The 15,739-nt window shown below is 36.4% G+C and overlaps 2 protein-coding genes across 2 annotated transcripts in view; both read left to right on the plus strand.

Moving 5' to 3' along the window:
* Window positions 1-15,739, plus strand: part of LOC131438107 (threonylcarbamoyladenosine tRNA methylthiotransferase) — a 206,456-nt gene that overhangs the window by 41,313 nt on the left and 149,404 nt on the right. The window lies entirely within an intron of this gene.
* Window positions 6,413-15,338, plus strand: LOC131434042 (uncharacterized). Its single transcript, XM_058600676.1, has 2 exons — window positions 6,413-6,417; window positions 14,239-15,338. Exons 1-2 carry the CDS (start codon window positions 6,413-6,415, stop codon window positions 14,909-14,911), a joined length of 678 nt encoding a protein of 225 aa, XP_058456659.1. The 3' UTR covers window positions 14,912-15,338.

The following is a 15,739-nucleotide window of genomic DNA, read 5'->3' on the forward strand; positions in this document are numbered from 1 at the left end:
TTGAAATACTTCAATGCTTTTGCTATACACGTTTAAATTGAAAAATTTCGATTCTATTGGTAGTTAGATTATATAAATTGTTTCACAGATCACTGAGCTATGAGCTTTAAAAATACGAGAAAGGCAAACGCGCCTTATGAATTATCCTCTTTGATACTCGTTTATACCAAACATTTCAGAAAAGTTTAATTTTGAATTATTTGAGACTATGTCACAAAACTGAAAATTTTATCATAAAATTGTGATCATATTTCCATGTCGGCATGTCGCAAGAATTATGTTGATTCATTAGATACAACAATAGATATTCACGATCAAAAACTTATCACTCTCTCAGAGGGTAAATTTTGAAAAGGCACCCCATAGTAAAGTAAGTCGTATTCACGACAAAAATGGGTTGTATAGAGGTACAGTAAAGTAAATTCCGCATAATTCTTTAGGAGTATTATTATGGTTTTAAGAAGAACCGAATAGAAGAAGTCTGGAATAAAGAACTGGATCCTGAGTTCAAGACCTAAATTTAGATCCAATAACAGACTCAGAATCCAGTTTCAGTCGCTGCTGGTTCTCGCCTTGATGGCCAGCAAGCGAATGAGAGATGCGACCTGAGCGTTTGAGGTTTTAACCACGCAGAAGGTGCATTCTCCGTCGCTGCTGGTTAACTCCCGCTGCTGGTTAAGGTCCTCTCGCCTCGATGGCCAGCAAGCGAATGAGAGATGCGACCTGAGCGTTTGAGGTTTTAACCACGCAGAAAGTGCATTCTCCGTCGCTGCTAGTTAACTCCCGCTGCTGCTGCTGGTTAAGGTCCTCTCGCCTCGATGGCCAGCAAGCGAATGAGAGATGCGACCTGAGCGTTTGAGGTTTTAACCACGCAGAAAGTGCATTCTCCGTCGCTGCTGGTTAACTCCCGCTGCTGCTGCTGGTTAAGGTCCTCTCGCCTCGATGGCCAGCAAGCGAATGAGAGATGCGACCTGAGTGTTTGAGGTTTTAACCACGCATAAGGTGCATTCTCCGTCGCTGCTGGTTAACTCCCGCTGCTGCTGCTGGTTAAGGTCCCCTCGCCTCGATGGCCAGCAAGCGAATGAGAGATGCGACCTGAGCGTTTGAGGTTTTAACCACGCAGAAGGTGCATTCTCCGTCGCTACTGGTTGATGATTCCACTCCCACGACGTCTGCTTCCATCGAACGCACGAAAAGAAATGATCGATTTTCGACCACGGTTCCCCTTTTATACGCATTCAGTTGAAGATATGTGCCTGACTACCTCAAAATCGTCGTCCTTGCGCGAAAAACCTAAGCGAAAGTAAAGAGTTTTCCGCGTTGTTTTCAAATTTTAAGAAAACTTAATTTTTGAGTTGTTTGTGGTTATCGCACACTGTTCAAAATATTATCCTGAATTCCTGATCATATTTTTGATGAAATGGTGAAAGAATTATGTTGCTACCATTAATACAAGTCGAGATATTCACGATTAAGTTCTGCCCATTCCTCCATATGGCTAATTTTGAAAAGGCGCCCCATAGTAAAGTAAGTCGTATTCACGACAAAAAAACAAGATATAAATAAACTATTCTTTCCATAGAAACCACGATGATATAAATAGGTATAGGCCCATGTTACTTCGATATTATGATATGATTTAAGGATATTCAATATACATCACTAAAGGAATTTGTTCGCCAATAAAGACTAGGTTCAGTCAACATTTAAATGTTAGTTCAAATAAACCCATAAATAAATTATACATCAAACAGTTATCAGTGTTTCAATAAACAACGGTTTAAGGTAGAAATTTCTGAGTGGGTATTCCACTAGAAATTTCGTCCTGTCTGCTTCATTATCTCGGGTACGACAAACCAATCTGCCGCATACCTCTCCTCAGGTTATGGGCCCAGGCTTTAAATTGGTTATTCTTAACGAGCATTAATAAGCAATGGAAAATCGTATACGTCGAGTAGCAGTTCCAATCTTCATCGGAACAGAAAAATCGTTCCTATTATGGATGCGAAGATTTGAGCAACATTTGAAGACAGAAGGCCTTGTACATACATTGGATAAATCCCCGATAGAAGAGGTTTACGCTGTTTCTGATCCAGCCGCAACAGCTGCAGCAGAAATTGATCGTAAAAAGTTGTATAATGATCAGTTAAAGGAAGACGACAAGGCAGTCAACGAATTTTGGTTAGCTCTTGAAGATGATGCTATGGCACAAGTTTTCAATTGCCAGTACGCGAATGAAATTATGACGCAGTTAAAGGAACTATATTTTTGATGCTCATGAAGTACTGATTAGAAAGCTTGAATCAATGGGAGAGGCAATATTGAAGGCAGACAAGGTCAATACCTTACTTGCTGCTATTCCACAAGATTACAAGCATGTTCTAGCAGCACTATCTGTAATGCGACGCGACGATCTCAATGCTATGTCTTTAGAACAAATCAAGCGATTGTTTCTAGATGTTGATGAGGAAAAATGAAAATCAATAAATCAATCCTCATGTGAAAATGTGGCCCATGTAGCAAATATGGCGGGACCGAAAAAGAAAATTGCGTGCTATGAATGTGGAAAAATAGGTCATAAACGTCGCAACTGCTTCAAATTGAAACAAAAACGAAATGCGGAAAACCCCCAAGGAAGGCTATCAGCTGTTGCAAACATAGCACTAATGGCATCACATGTTGGCATGGATGATCAAGAAAATCCTCGTATAAATAAAAATCATCAGCTAGATCAACAATTTCGTCAACTATGTCTAAATGATATGCCAGTAAAATTTCCTTGTGTGTTGGATTCAGGTGCTAGTTAACATATGATCAGAGACATCGAGGCTTTTAATCGTCTTTGGGAAATAGAAAACATTGAAATATCTACAGCTGAAAATGGTAAGCGAATGGTCTGCAAGAAAGCTGGTGATGTATCATTATTAAATAATAAAAGATTACGGTTAGAACTTTATAATGCACTTTTTATTCCAAGTCTCCAATATAATTTAATATCAGTTTCTCGAATTGAATCCGTAGGTATGTCAATTTCATTTGTTAATGGTCTGGTTAATAACAAAGGAAAAATAATTATTCAAGGAAAGAGAGTCAACGGTTTATATTTATTAGATCTCTACTTGGATAAAAGTACGGGTGTGTAATGTCAGAGACATAACTGGATGTCGTGAATACGAATATGACACGCTTTATTCACGCTTCCGAATTTGAATTGGTAGTTGATCGATTGTTTGAATTGTGCAACTTTCCCCTCTTACATTACTAGAAATTTAAACGATGCGCTTAGACTAAATTACAGATTAGTTACATTAAACATTATGAAACGCAATTAAATATTATGAAATAAGCAGTATAGTTCTTTATAATAAAATAATGGTGGCTCTGAAAAGAACTTTTTATGAAAGCGTTCGTGATGGAGAGTGACGAGTTGGGTTAGTTCAGCACGCAGACTCTGAATTCCAAACCCATATTCCGGAACTAAGCTCTGAGACTTGAAGACGATTTTTCACCATGACTACCAGAATGGGTTGTATAGAGTACAGTAAAGTAAATTTCCGCACAATTCTTTAGGAGTATTATTATGGTTCTAAAAAAAACCGAATAGAAGAAGTCTGGAATAAAGAACTGGACCCTGAGTTCAAGAACTAAATTTAGAATCAATAACAGACTCAGAATCCAGTTTCAATTCTAGAACTGCAATTTTAGTTCCGTAATACAGTTCGAGAATCCAGTTTCAGCACACAGGCTCTGAATTCTAAACCTATATTGCGGAACTAAAATCTGAAACTTAAACTTCCCCGTTACGACTACCGAAAAGCAAATAAGAGTTGCGACCTAAGCGTTTGAGGTTTTAACCACGCCGAAGGTGCACTCTCCGTCGCTGCTGGTTAATGGTTTAACTCCCACGACGTCTGCTTGCATAGAACGCACGAAAAGAAATGATTCATTTTTCACCACGGTTCCCCTTTTATACGCATTCAGTTGAAGATATGTGCCTTACTACCTCAAAATCGTCGTCCTTGCGCGAAAAACTCAAGCGAAAGTAAAGACTTTTCCGCATTGTTTTCAAATTTTGAAAAAACTTGATTTTTGAGTTGTTTGTGATTATCTCACACTGTTCAAAATATTATCCTAAATTCCTGATCATATTGTTGATGAAATGGTGAAAGAATTATGTTGCTACCATTAATGCAAATCGAGATATTCACGATTAAGTTCTGCCCATTCTTCCATATGGCTAATTTTGAAAAGGCACCCCATAGTAAAGTAAATCGTATTCACAACAAAATTGAAAAGGTTTGTCTTGGAAATGTGCAGGATAAAGTATTATTGTGGCATAAAAGATTTGGACATATGGGCAGCTCAAATTTGAAGAGGCTGGTATCTGAAAATATGACAGATGGGTTGGATTTACAACTTCTGTCATTCAAAAGTGATAATGCTGTTTGCGAACCTTGCATAGCAGGAAATCAGGCTCGAGAACCATTCAAAAGAGCCATAGAAAATAGATCTAAAAGGCCTCTCGAACTTATACATTGTGACCTGTTATTCTCTGGTCACAATGTAGTTCCTTTGGTCACTGAGTCCAGCTTGTATATATTTTTCAAACATTGTATATTTTCGTTTATTTCATTGTCAGTAAATGTCTGAGTAGAATTTAAACGTCAATCGTGTTCATACTCCGTGTTTACATGTTTGAGTCACGTTTAAGTTCTGCTCAATAGCAAAGGTTGGTGTCAAAAGTAGGGTTTTGTTGATTTATTTATTTATTTCCATTTATTTATTTATTAGTGATTTATCTTATTTATTATTTATTTATTCTATTTATTATTTATTTATTTACATTTATTTATTGTTTATTTATATATTTACAATCATTTATTCACATTATTTATTTATTTATTTATATCATTCATTTATTTACATTCGTAAGTTCATATATTTCTTTATACAAATTTATTTAATAAATTATGATTATTTCGGCAAAAGGAAACGAAATAGCAAATACACTTATAAAAGTACTAAAATTCAAATACACAGTTCATGACACCAACCATAATAAAACGATAAAATATTGTAACCGTCATCTGTCTGCACACTGTCATCGTCGTCATCATCGTCATCATCGCAACATAATATGCGGGGTGGCATGCTTTGAGGGTGGCGGTGGGTATGAGATGGAAAACGGACCCCAAGCAGATAAAATCCGCGGGAAAACCTTTGCGGAGAACTAGTAGATTCTGACCCAGTGAAGTGAAGACAGCAGCAGCGTGTCACCCGCCAAAAAGTGACAATCCGTTTCTTTGAACCACAGTCCAAATCGATCCCAAAAGGGATCTCTGTAGTTATCCGTGTCGAAGATCCGCACGAACGTTTGTTTCGATCACGGTAATCGAGTGGGGCAAGTGCGGTAGGATCGTTTTTTTATTCCCCGGTTTTACTCAAAATAGTGCTAGCACGACGTGAGTGCATTCCCGGTCAGTGAAGGGCCAGAAAAATTGTGTTTGGCAGGCGTTGAGGACGCCACCGTAGTGAAAAACCGGGGAAAGCCCAAAGACCAATAAGTTAAATGTACCACTCGATCATACGTCAGACACTCGCGATCGGTTAATAGTGCACAGTACCACTCACTGGGTCTTCCTCACGCGAAACGGAGGCCTCCGATACAGATAGGCCGAGTTGCTGCTTCATCTGGAGTCGAGTTGCTGTTCCACCGCACCGAAGTCCGTGCCACCCCGTCCGTCGTCGTCAGCAGAGTCCACCAAGTCGACCAACGATCATCACGGCCGCAACGGAGCGTCGAAGCTAAGTTTTTCTACAAAATAAAAAGCGCAAGTAGAAAGTATATTCTTTTGTTTTTTTAAATATAAAATATAGTGTTTGGAGTTAAAAATTGTACGGTCTTTCTTTCATATACAAGCTGTGTCGTCCATTTTGTTATATGTTGTTACTTGTTTCCGCCGAAACGATTTACTCAGTGGCCACAGGTTGGGAAGAAAGTCCGCCCAAAAATAGTGAAGTGAAATTTCTCCGGTGACCAAGAAGATAAACGACCCTGAACTGGTGGTCCGGTGCTGAAAAGCAGCCACCAGTAGTGTGATACAAAACCATACGTAACAACATACAGATGTTTGCGAACATTTACCTGTAGAAACATATGACGGATACCGTTATTTTATTAGTTTTATCGATGATTATACTCATTTTTTAATTGTATATTTAATCAAACATAAGTACGAAGCTTTTAATAAATTCAAAGAGTATGAAGCTTTTGCTACAGCTCATTTCAATTTAAAAATTGCTAAATTAAGGTCAGATAATGGTGGTGGATATTTCAATTCAGAATTTAAAAATTATTGTAAACAAAAAGGAATTAATATGCATCCAACTGTACCATATACTCTGCAACAAAATGGGGTAAGTGAACGAATGAATAGAACATTAATGGAAAAAGTTCGAACAGTTTTAAACAACTGTAAGGGTCCAATGTATTTATGGAGCGAGGCTTTATATTCCTCAGTATACGTAACTAATCGAAGTCCTACAAATGCTTTGAATGTAGCAAAAACTCCATATGAAATGTGGTTCGATTCAAAGCATAATGCGTAAAGAAACTTAAAGTGTTTGGGTGTGTTGCGACTCACATATCAGCAAAGAACACCGAGCAAAACTAGAAAATAGAACTCAAATAATGGCATTTGTTGGATATGCACACAATGGTTTTCGTCTTTGGAACAATACAACTAAAATTATTGTTATTTCCCGTGATATTATTTTCAATGAATCTCGTTCTTTCTTTGAATCAATTAATCCTAAGATAATTCAAAACATTGGTATCACATATTGCGAGGTGGATACACCTGCAATATCTAATACACCTATCACTCAATCTGTTAATCAAAATCAAGAGAATTCTATAATCAATACTTGTATTCGTGAAGAAAATAATATTAATAATTATTCTGAAAACTATATACAAGCAAATTCAGGAGATGAATCAGAAGATTATTCTGGACTTCGTAGATCTCAAAGAAATATCAAACGTCCTGATTGGTTAAACAATTTTGACACTAGTTTTGTTTCATCCGAAGTATTGGAAGAAATTCCTCAAAATATAACTGATTTAATGAAACGCAGTGACTGGAATTCATGGAAACAAGCCATTGATGATGAGCTTCATTATTTGTCTGAAAATAACACATGGTCTTTGATTAGCGAAATTCCACCAAACAGAAAAGCAATAAATTCCATGTGGGTGTTTACTATCAAAGATTGTGAAGATTTTCCACAATACAAAGCTAGACTTGTTGCGAAAGGTTGTTCACAAAGACCGGGTATAGATTACAATGAGACATTTTTTCCAGTAGCAAAAATGACTACAATTAGAATGATGATATCAATTGCTTGTCAAAAGAAATTGTTCATTCATCAAATGCAGGCGCGTATACAGGGGGGGGTTTTAGGGGTTCAAACCCCCCCCCGAAACAAAAAATTACAACCCATGGGAAACATTGTGATATAAATTGTACATGTGTTCTAAAACCCCCCCCCTCCCCCCCCCCCCCCCCGAAAATTTTCTCTGGCTACGCGCCTGATCAAATGGATGTAAAAACCGGTCATGGTCATTTAACGGAAGAAATTTATATGAAACTTCCTATGGATGAATATGGAAACTCGGGATTATGCAAATTAAATAAAAGTATATATGGATTAAAACAAGCAAGAAGAGCGTGGAATTTTAAATTTATCAATGTAATTTCAAAATTCGGATTCACAAGGCTCAAAGAAGACAATTGTTTGTACATTCATAAAGACAAAGAGTTGTATGTGGTTTTATACGTTACTTACCTACCTTACCTAACAGCTATAGGCCTGGGGTGTCCTTTGCTGCATCAAGCATACGTCTTCACATAACTCGGTACATGGCTGCTCGTCGCCAGCCACGGGTGTTATACGTTTATACGTTGATGATATTTTAATTTTAGGAAAAAACATAGAATACATCACTGGATAAAAGAGAAACTCTCGATCCATTTCAAAATGAAAGATTTAGGCGAGGCAAAACATTTCCTTGGTCTTTACATCATTCAAAATTTTGAAAGAGGAATAATCGAGTTGTCTCAGAAAAAATATATCCAGAAAATTCTACAACGTTTTGGTATGAGCCATTGTAAACCTGTATCTACTCCAATGGACCCTAATTATATATGGAAAAGTGCAGAAATACAATGTAATGAACCTTTTAAGTAATTATTAGGTTGCTTACAGTATTTGGCTCTTATTTCAAGACCTGATATAACCATATCTGTGTGTATTTTAAGTCAATTTCAGAGTTTACCAGGGAATGAACATTGGATGGGTTTAAAAAGAATTTTACGATATCTACAAGGAACAATATCATTACATCTGGTATACACAAGAAAGAACTCTAACATACCATTGGAAGGCTACGCAGATGCTGATTTTGCAAATGATGTTGAAAATCGAAAGTCAAATTCAGGATATGTTTTTAAGGTTTACAGAAATATCATATCATGGAGTAGCAAACGACAACCAATTGTCACATTGTCCTCGACTGAATCCGAATTGGTATCATTATGTCATGCAATCAAAGAAGGGATTTGGTTGTCAAATATACTGAGTGAAATAGGAATCACCGCTATTCCTTTTACTATATATGAGGACAACATCACTTGTATAAGGATTGCTGAAGAACCTAAAGAACACCAAAGAACTAAACATATAGATATAAAATACTTATTTATTAGAGAATTAATCAAAGATAAGAAATTAATTATGAAGTATTTGTGTAGTAAAAAACAATTAGCAGATATTTTTACAAAAGCTTTAACTAAAATAAAATTTTTAGAATTCGTGCATTCACTAGGAATGACAAATTGAAGGAAGGTGTGAAAATATAAACAATTTATCATTTCTCATAGAAACTATAATAACATAGTATGCTGATATATAAATAGAAAAACAAGATATAAATAAACTATTCTTTCCATAGAAACCAGGATGATATAAATAGGTATAGGCCCATGTTATTTTGATATTAGGATATGATTTAAGGATATTCAATATACATCATTAGGGATTTGTTCGCCAATAAAGACTAGGTTCAGTCAACATTTAAATGTTAGTTCGAATAAACCCATAACACATGGATCAATAAGTCCCGAGACTAAAGCAGAGATGGCGCTCGTAGTAAACCAGTAACCACGTCTTTCTAGAGTACTAACCTTTGCTTGAAACGGGTCAAAATTTTAAGTCGATCCGACCAGAAACAGCTGAGTTATCGAGGTTGGAGTAAAGTCGTTTTGTAGTTTGTTTAAAAATTGGAAAAACCGAGTTTCGTGTTTTGATAAAACATTGTTTTTTAGTGGGTAAAAACACCGTGCAAGCGAAAGAATGGATTGAAAAATGTTATCCGGACTCTTGTCCATCAAAAGCAACGATTTGTCGGTGGTTCGTCCATCAAAAGCAACGATTTGACGTGGTCGTACCGACACAAATGACGCGGAACGCTCGGGTAGACCTGTGGAAGCCGTTACACCGGAAGCTCCGTGAGATTGCTGAGATGACACAGATATCATATGGAAGTGTATTTACTATCCTTCATGAAAAATTGAACATGAAAAAGGTTTTTCCAATTGCTTTCGATGGAACTAAAACAGCAACGATTTGTCGGTGGTTCGCCGAGTTGAAGCGTGGTCGTACCGACACAAATGACGCGGAACGCTCGGGTAGACCTGTGGAAGCCGTTACACCGGAAGCTCCGTGAGATTGCTGAGATGACACAGATATCATATGGAAGTGTATTTACTATCCTTCATGAAAAATTGAACATGAAAAAGGTTTTTTCCAATTGCTTTCGATGGAACTAAAACAGCAACGAGTCGATGATTCAGAAAGCAGTTTATAAAAAAAAAAACGTTGGAACCATTGTATCACCCTAAAAGGTGATTATGTTGATGAATAAAAAAAAATTTGCAAAAAAAGTGTTTTTTCCATTGTTAGTATCTGGACTTATTGATCCATGTGTTAAATAAATGATACCTCAAACAGTTATCAGTGTTTCAATAAACAACGGTTTAAGGTAGAAATTTATGAGTAGGTATTCCACTAGAAATTTCGTTCTGTCTGCTTCATTACCTCGGGTACGACAAACCAATCTGCCGCATACCTCTCCACAAAATTCGCTTTCACTAGCTTTATGTTTTGAAAATTTCAGTAGATCAAATTTGATGTCATTATTATTCGTACTTATAGCGTATTCTTCGAAATACGAGAGTGCTCCCAAATAATTAATTCTTATTATGCGCTTTTTGTAATTTTTGAATGGTTCATTGGGTTGTCGCAAAGTTTCTATTTTTAGAACAACGACTCCGATTCTTTTGATTTCTCCAAATTCGCGTATAAGATTTTCTTTGATTTTAGGCCAATTTTCGGCTTTTATGTGCAGTAATCTAGCTGCCGCTTCTTTTTTCAACTTCAATGATATCACAGACTAACAGACATGACAGTATGAGTAAATTCTTATAAAAATCATTTTTCGTGATGCACTAGTTCCACCTATATTGTACTGCGCGAACTATTTATAATCGGTACACCCCTTGTGTTACGAAAAAGTTTTTTTACTGGTTGGTTTCCCCTCGTTTGTCAACACCGATCAGCTGCTTGCAGGGTTGCCTGATTTTATCGAAATATTTGATAATGAGTCGTCACAATAAATTATTGGATTACGTTGATAATATATTTAACTTTTTAGCGATGTTGGAAGGTAAACATTTATATTTCTCAACGTTGTTCATCTAGACTATTTTTGATTGTGTTGGTAATTTTCACCCGAAATTAAGTGACGGCAGACCAGAAGCAAGTAAATATTGTAACAAAACGGGTTCGATTTTGTATTGCGTTGTAGAATGAGAAGTAGGCACAATTCTGTATATAGTTTTGGCAATATGTGATTAATCTGTATCCTGCATGAAATTCGCATGGGGGTATACAAATCAATACATTACAGGTAATTCTGTATGAATGGCAACTCGGTTGGTAGATGAAAAAAATAAACACAGTCTAGATGACAAACACGATGTATTTGATAGGGTAACGTGGCGCCATCATAACATATGCGAGTATTGTCCCAACTAAAGGAATATTCGAAATGACCGTTTATATGGTTATAAAATCTAATTTGAGTGTCCTGTCTGTTAGTCTGTGATGATATTACGTATCGTCGCTAGATGTCTCTTCTGGGAATTGTTTTTCGAAATGTTCAATATGATACATGAATGCATCTAATTGTTCGGTAGTTCCATCGAACTCTGGAATGCACTGCAGTGCTTTCGCTTTAGGGAATTGAAATTCCATGCTTGTTTGAATTTGATTCTTGTACTATGATATCTCTGTCAAGCCTCCCAATTATTATTTGGCTTGCCGTATGTTTAGAAAATTCTGAAATGAATGCCCCTGGCCGATATTTATTTTTACCTGTGAATAATTACGATCTTGACCGACATTCATTAACGTAAATAAACTTGACATAGTCTCACATTACTGGTCATTGTATAGTACAAAGCTTCAACCACATACTAACATACAGGACACTCAAATTGGATTCTTTAACCATATAAACGGTCATTTCGAATATTCCTTTAGTTGGGACAATACTCGCATATATCATTGTGGCGCCACGTTACCCTATCAAAAACATCCTGTCTGTCATCTAGATTGTGTTTATTTTTTTCATTCACCAACCGAGTTGCCATTCATACAGAATTACCTGTAATGTATTGATTTGTATACCTCCATGCGAATTTTATGTAGGATACAGATTTAATACATATTGCCAAAACTATATACAGAATTGTACCTACTTCTCATCCTCCAACGCAATACAAAATCGAACCCGTTTTGTTACAATATTTACTTGGTTCTGGTCTGCCGCCACTTAATTTCGGGTGAAAATTACCAACACAATCAAAAATAGTCTAGATGAACAACATTGAGAAAAAATAATGTTTATCTTCCAAAATCGCTAAAAAAGTTAAATATATTATCAACGTAATCCAATAATTTATTGTGACGATTCATTATCAAATATATTGATGAAATCAGGCATCCCTGCAAGCAGCTGATCGGTGTTGACAAACGAGAGGAAACCAACTAGTAAAAAACTTTTAGGTATCACAAGGGGTGTACCGATAGTAAATAGTTCGCGCAGTACAATATAGGTGGAACTAAAGCATCACAAAAAATTATTTTTATAAGAATTTATTCATACTGCCATGTCTATTAGTCTGTGCTTCAACTGCTACGAGCCCTGCGTGGTCGAATTTCGTTCGCACTGGCATTTTTATTTATTATTGAGCCAGCCCAACTCGGTGCTCTCAAATTTGTCATGCCCGCTGTGTGCGCAAACCAAACTATCTTTGTCATTCATTATTTTTTTAGAAGTCGTCAACCTATATTCGATCGGCAGTAATTACTTGTTTAGGAATTATCTAAAAATATGGAAATATTTCCTGAGGGAAGCCTCAAGCCATTTCATTCTCAACCGTTTGAATGTATGGCATATTTTTTTTCAAGAATTTCTTCGTCATTACTTTTTCCGGTAGCCATTCTAATTCAGGTATAATCAATTTTGGTATTTATATTTTTTTGTCAATCGGGAAACGGTTAGGTGCCCAAACGATTTCATGGTTAAATAAATTGTTACTATTGCCCTACATTTGGATTGACCTGGGTTAAGGAAAATCTGCTGTGATTGCATTTTGGTTGGTAAATAGCCTCGTGCAACTTACGTTACGTGCTCCCTGTTGACCGTGGCCAAAAAACGTAAACAAATTAAATACAAACGTAATCTCTACGTTTGCTGCTTTTAATGAAACTTGAAACTCGCTCGAGCTCATACCAGCTCCAATCTGAACAAGTACGGGTAACCAAATGTACTCCAGTGCCGAGCCAATATGGTTGGTTGATAATAACGATATATTATGGTAAAAATGTTATGGCTCACCCTATTGTTACTAATCCGTTGATCATCATTCTTGCCTCCAATTCTTTTCCTCTCGCACTATTGGTGTCTCCTTACCGCTTCTTTCTACCGTCCACGGTCAGTGCCGCTGTCACCAGATGAATAGCCTAAAAACCCGAATAGCCCATATTGCCGCGCAATCCGAGCGGCGTGCGTTGAGGATTAAGGGGGTGTTTTCTTTTTCACAATTAGAAAATAATAGATTTTTTCTTCTGTTCTTCTTTAAACTTTTATTTATTTCTCTTAATTCGCAATTAAGACTTTCACACAGTAATAGCAGACTGCATAATGGCAGACAAATCTTCGCAGAAACCTGTTATCATTTGTTATCTTTTCTCGGGAACACTAAAGTGGACCTACGCTTCCTGTGCTGTATGTTTTGTTCACGGAAAATAGCTATTATCCCTCAGTGACTAGTTACTTCTTCCACTTGCTACCATTAGGCCGACGACACGACCAGACACTCCGAAGAAAAATCGGAATAAAAAGTGTTCGTGAGCGATTTACCACCAGTTACCATAAATATACACTGAAAATAATGACATGGTAGAAAAAACAGTGTTGCATAAATTTTCAAATTTACCATGAATAACAATTACTCTACCATAAGATTTTCCAAATAACCATGTACTCCGATTAAACATTTCTTGTTGCATTTAAATTATTACATGTTCAATACTAATTTGTTTTTTCTTGTGGACATAACAATAACATAGTAACAGTTTTACTATGAACATGGTATTGTTAAAAGGTTTTATCAATATTTTTTACTTAAACATGAATAAAATTTCGAAATTATCATGAACATGGTATTTTTACATAAGCGTATTGAGTATCCGTCATTTTGTGAAAAATTAATTTTCTTCCGCGTCATTTTGTGTATGGTATATGTACGCGTGTGTCTAAAAAGTGTGATTATCGAATGAAGAACAATAAAATTGAAATTGTTGTGGATGATCTCGTATCCAATCCGCAATTCATATTCGGTAAGTAATTTACATAGAGAATTAACTAAAGCAATATTCCGAATTTCAATCCACAAGAAAATGATGCAAAATCCACTTTTGATCCACTAGACAATGATGAAGATCCAGAGCTATATGGGATCGTTATTGATAACTGGAAATTGAAACCAGATACATATGCAATCCTTATCGGTATTTGCATTCTGGCGTTAATGGAAATTGTGTTTAAAGATTTTTGGTTTTAGGTCACGGTATTACAGTTGCCTACCTAAAATTGTTGGATCAAAAGGCTTTGAATGATGTATTTTCAGTAGCTAAATGGACGAGTCATAAACATGCTCTACGTAAAAAACTCAGTGAATGGCAAGAAAGCTGTCTATTCAATCAAATTCCTAGTCATGAAACGGATTCGTCACAAGTAAACTGGATGCCGGAACCAGCAGCATACAAGCATAAACTTTTGCCAACAAACGTTACGTACACTTTATTGGATGATATTTTGCAACGAAACGAAAAAGGCAAAATAGTAACACAATTCTATAAAGGGCACAATAATCTGGACTCAGAGCACAGGAAGTTTTTAGCTCATACTATTGTAGACTTTTACATCGCAAATAACATGTATTTTCCTCTTCCTGATATGGCACGATTTGCTCAACTGATCTCGGAACGATTTCTTTCAGAGATTTCAGTAATTATCTCTATACCTAAAAAAATTCTCAAAAATTATAATCCACGAGACAGTACGGTAAACAAGAAAAATCCATCCGGATTGATCTACGATCGTTTCCACAACCGCAACAAGAAAGCGTTGGTCAAATCCAAAAGTGCAGTTATTACTTGTTTGCAAGCTCTAAGGAATAAAGCATTGGAACTTCCATTCGATGGTACACGAAAGCGATAAGTGAGCTTAGGAACGAGTTTGAATCTCGTAGTATACCGTTCACACCAAGAATATACGCAATTGGAAAACCTGAATTGCTAGAATCGTTCTACGTAGTTACAAGCTTACTAGAGTATCAGCTACCTTCCTTCCTGCGTTGTATAGATGTGATTGTAAAACTGAATTGCGCCTTGGATTTCGAATATCCGGAGAGTTGTGAAGTTTTTTGGTGTTTTGTTAACCGGTATTTCTACGACATCAAGTACGTTCGATAATCAAAAATCAACTTGCTTCAACTGTTAGCATATTTGAATCAACGGAAAAACGAACTGCCAACTGTGTAAGGAATCGCATAACAATTTGCAAAGCCTTATCGATCACTTAACTTTAGCTCATGGAACACCATCAGTTTTCAAATATAATTGTACGGTATGTGTGCCGACAACAATGTTCCCAAATATATATCGTTTCAAACGCTATGTACGGTCACAGCATGGTGAAGTTTTTGATACAGTTGGAGAAGGAAGTACTTCGAACTGCGATAAAAAAGTTAACGAAAATGTATGCGTAGATCCTGAAGAACTCGTAGAAATGTTAAATAACATGCAGTCTTGTACCACTTCGAATGATAGAGAGAGAAATATAGAGAAAGTTAGTGAAGAGAAAATTTTAGATTTAAGACAGAATTTGAGAGAAGCTGTTTTTAATTTCACTCTTAATCTATATAGCAAAAAAATCTGTCAAGAAAAGATGTTCTTTAGCTGCAGGAAAGTATCTCACAAGATATAGTCAAACCGATTTGCGACACCATCAAAATTTTAGTGCAGATACCTGAAGAGCGTAGCTATA

This window comes from Malaya genurostris, chromosome 3, assembly GCF_030247185.1.
Source record: "Malaya genurostris strain Urasoe2022 chromosome 3, Malgen_1.1, whole genome shotgun sequence".
NCBI classification, from domain to species: Eukaryota; Metazoa; Arthropoda; class Insecta; order Diptera; family Culicidae; genus Malaya; species Malaya genurostris.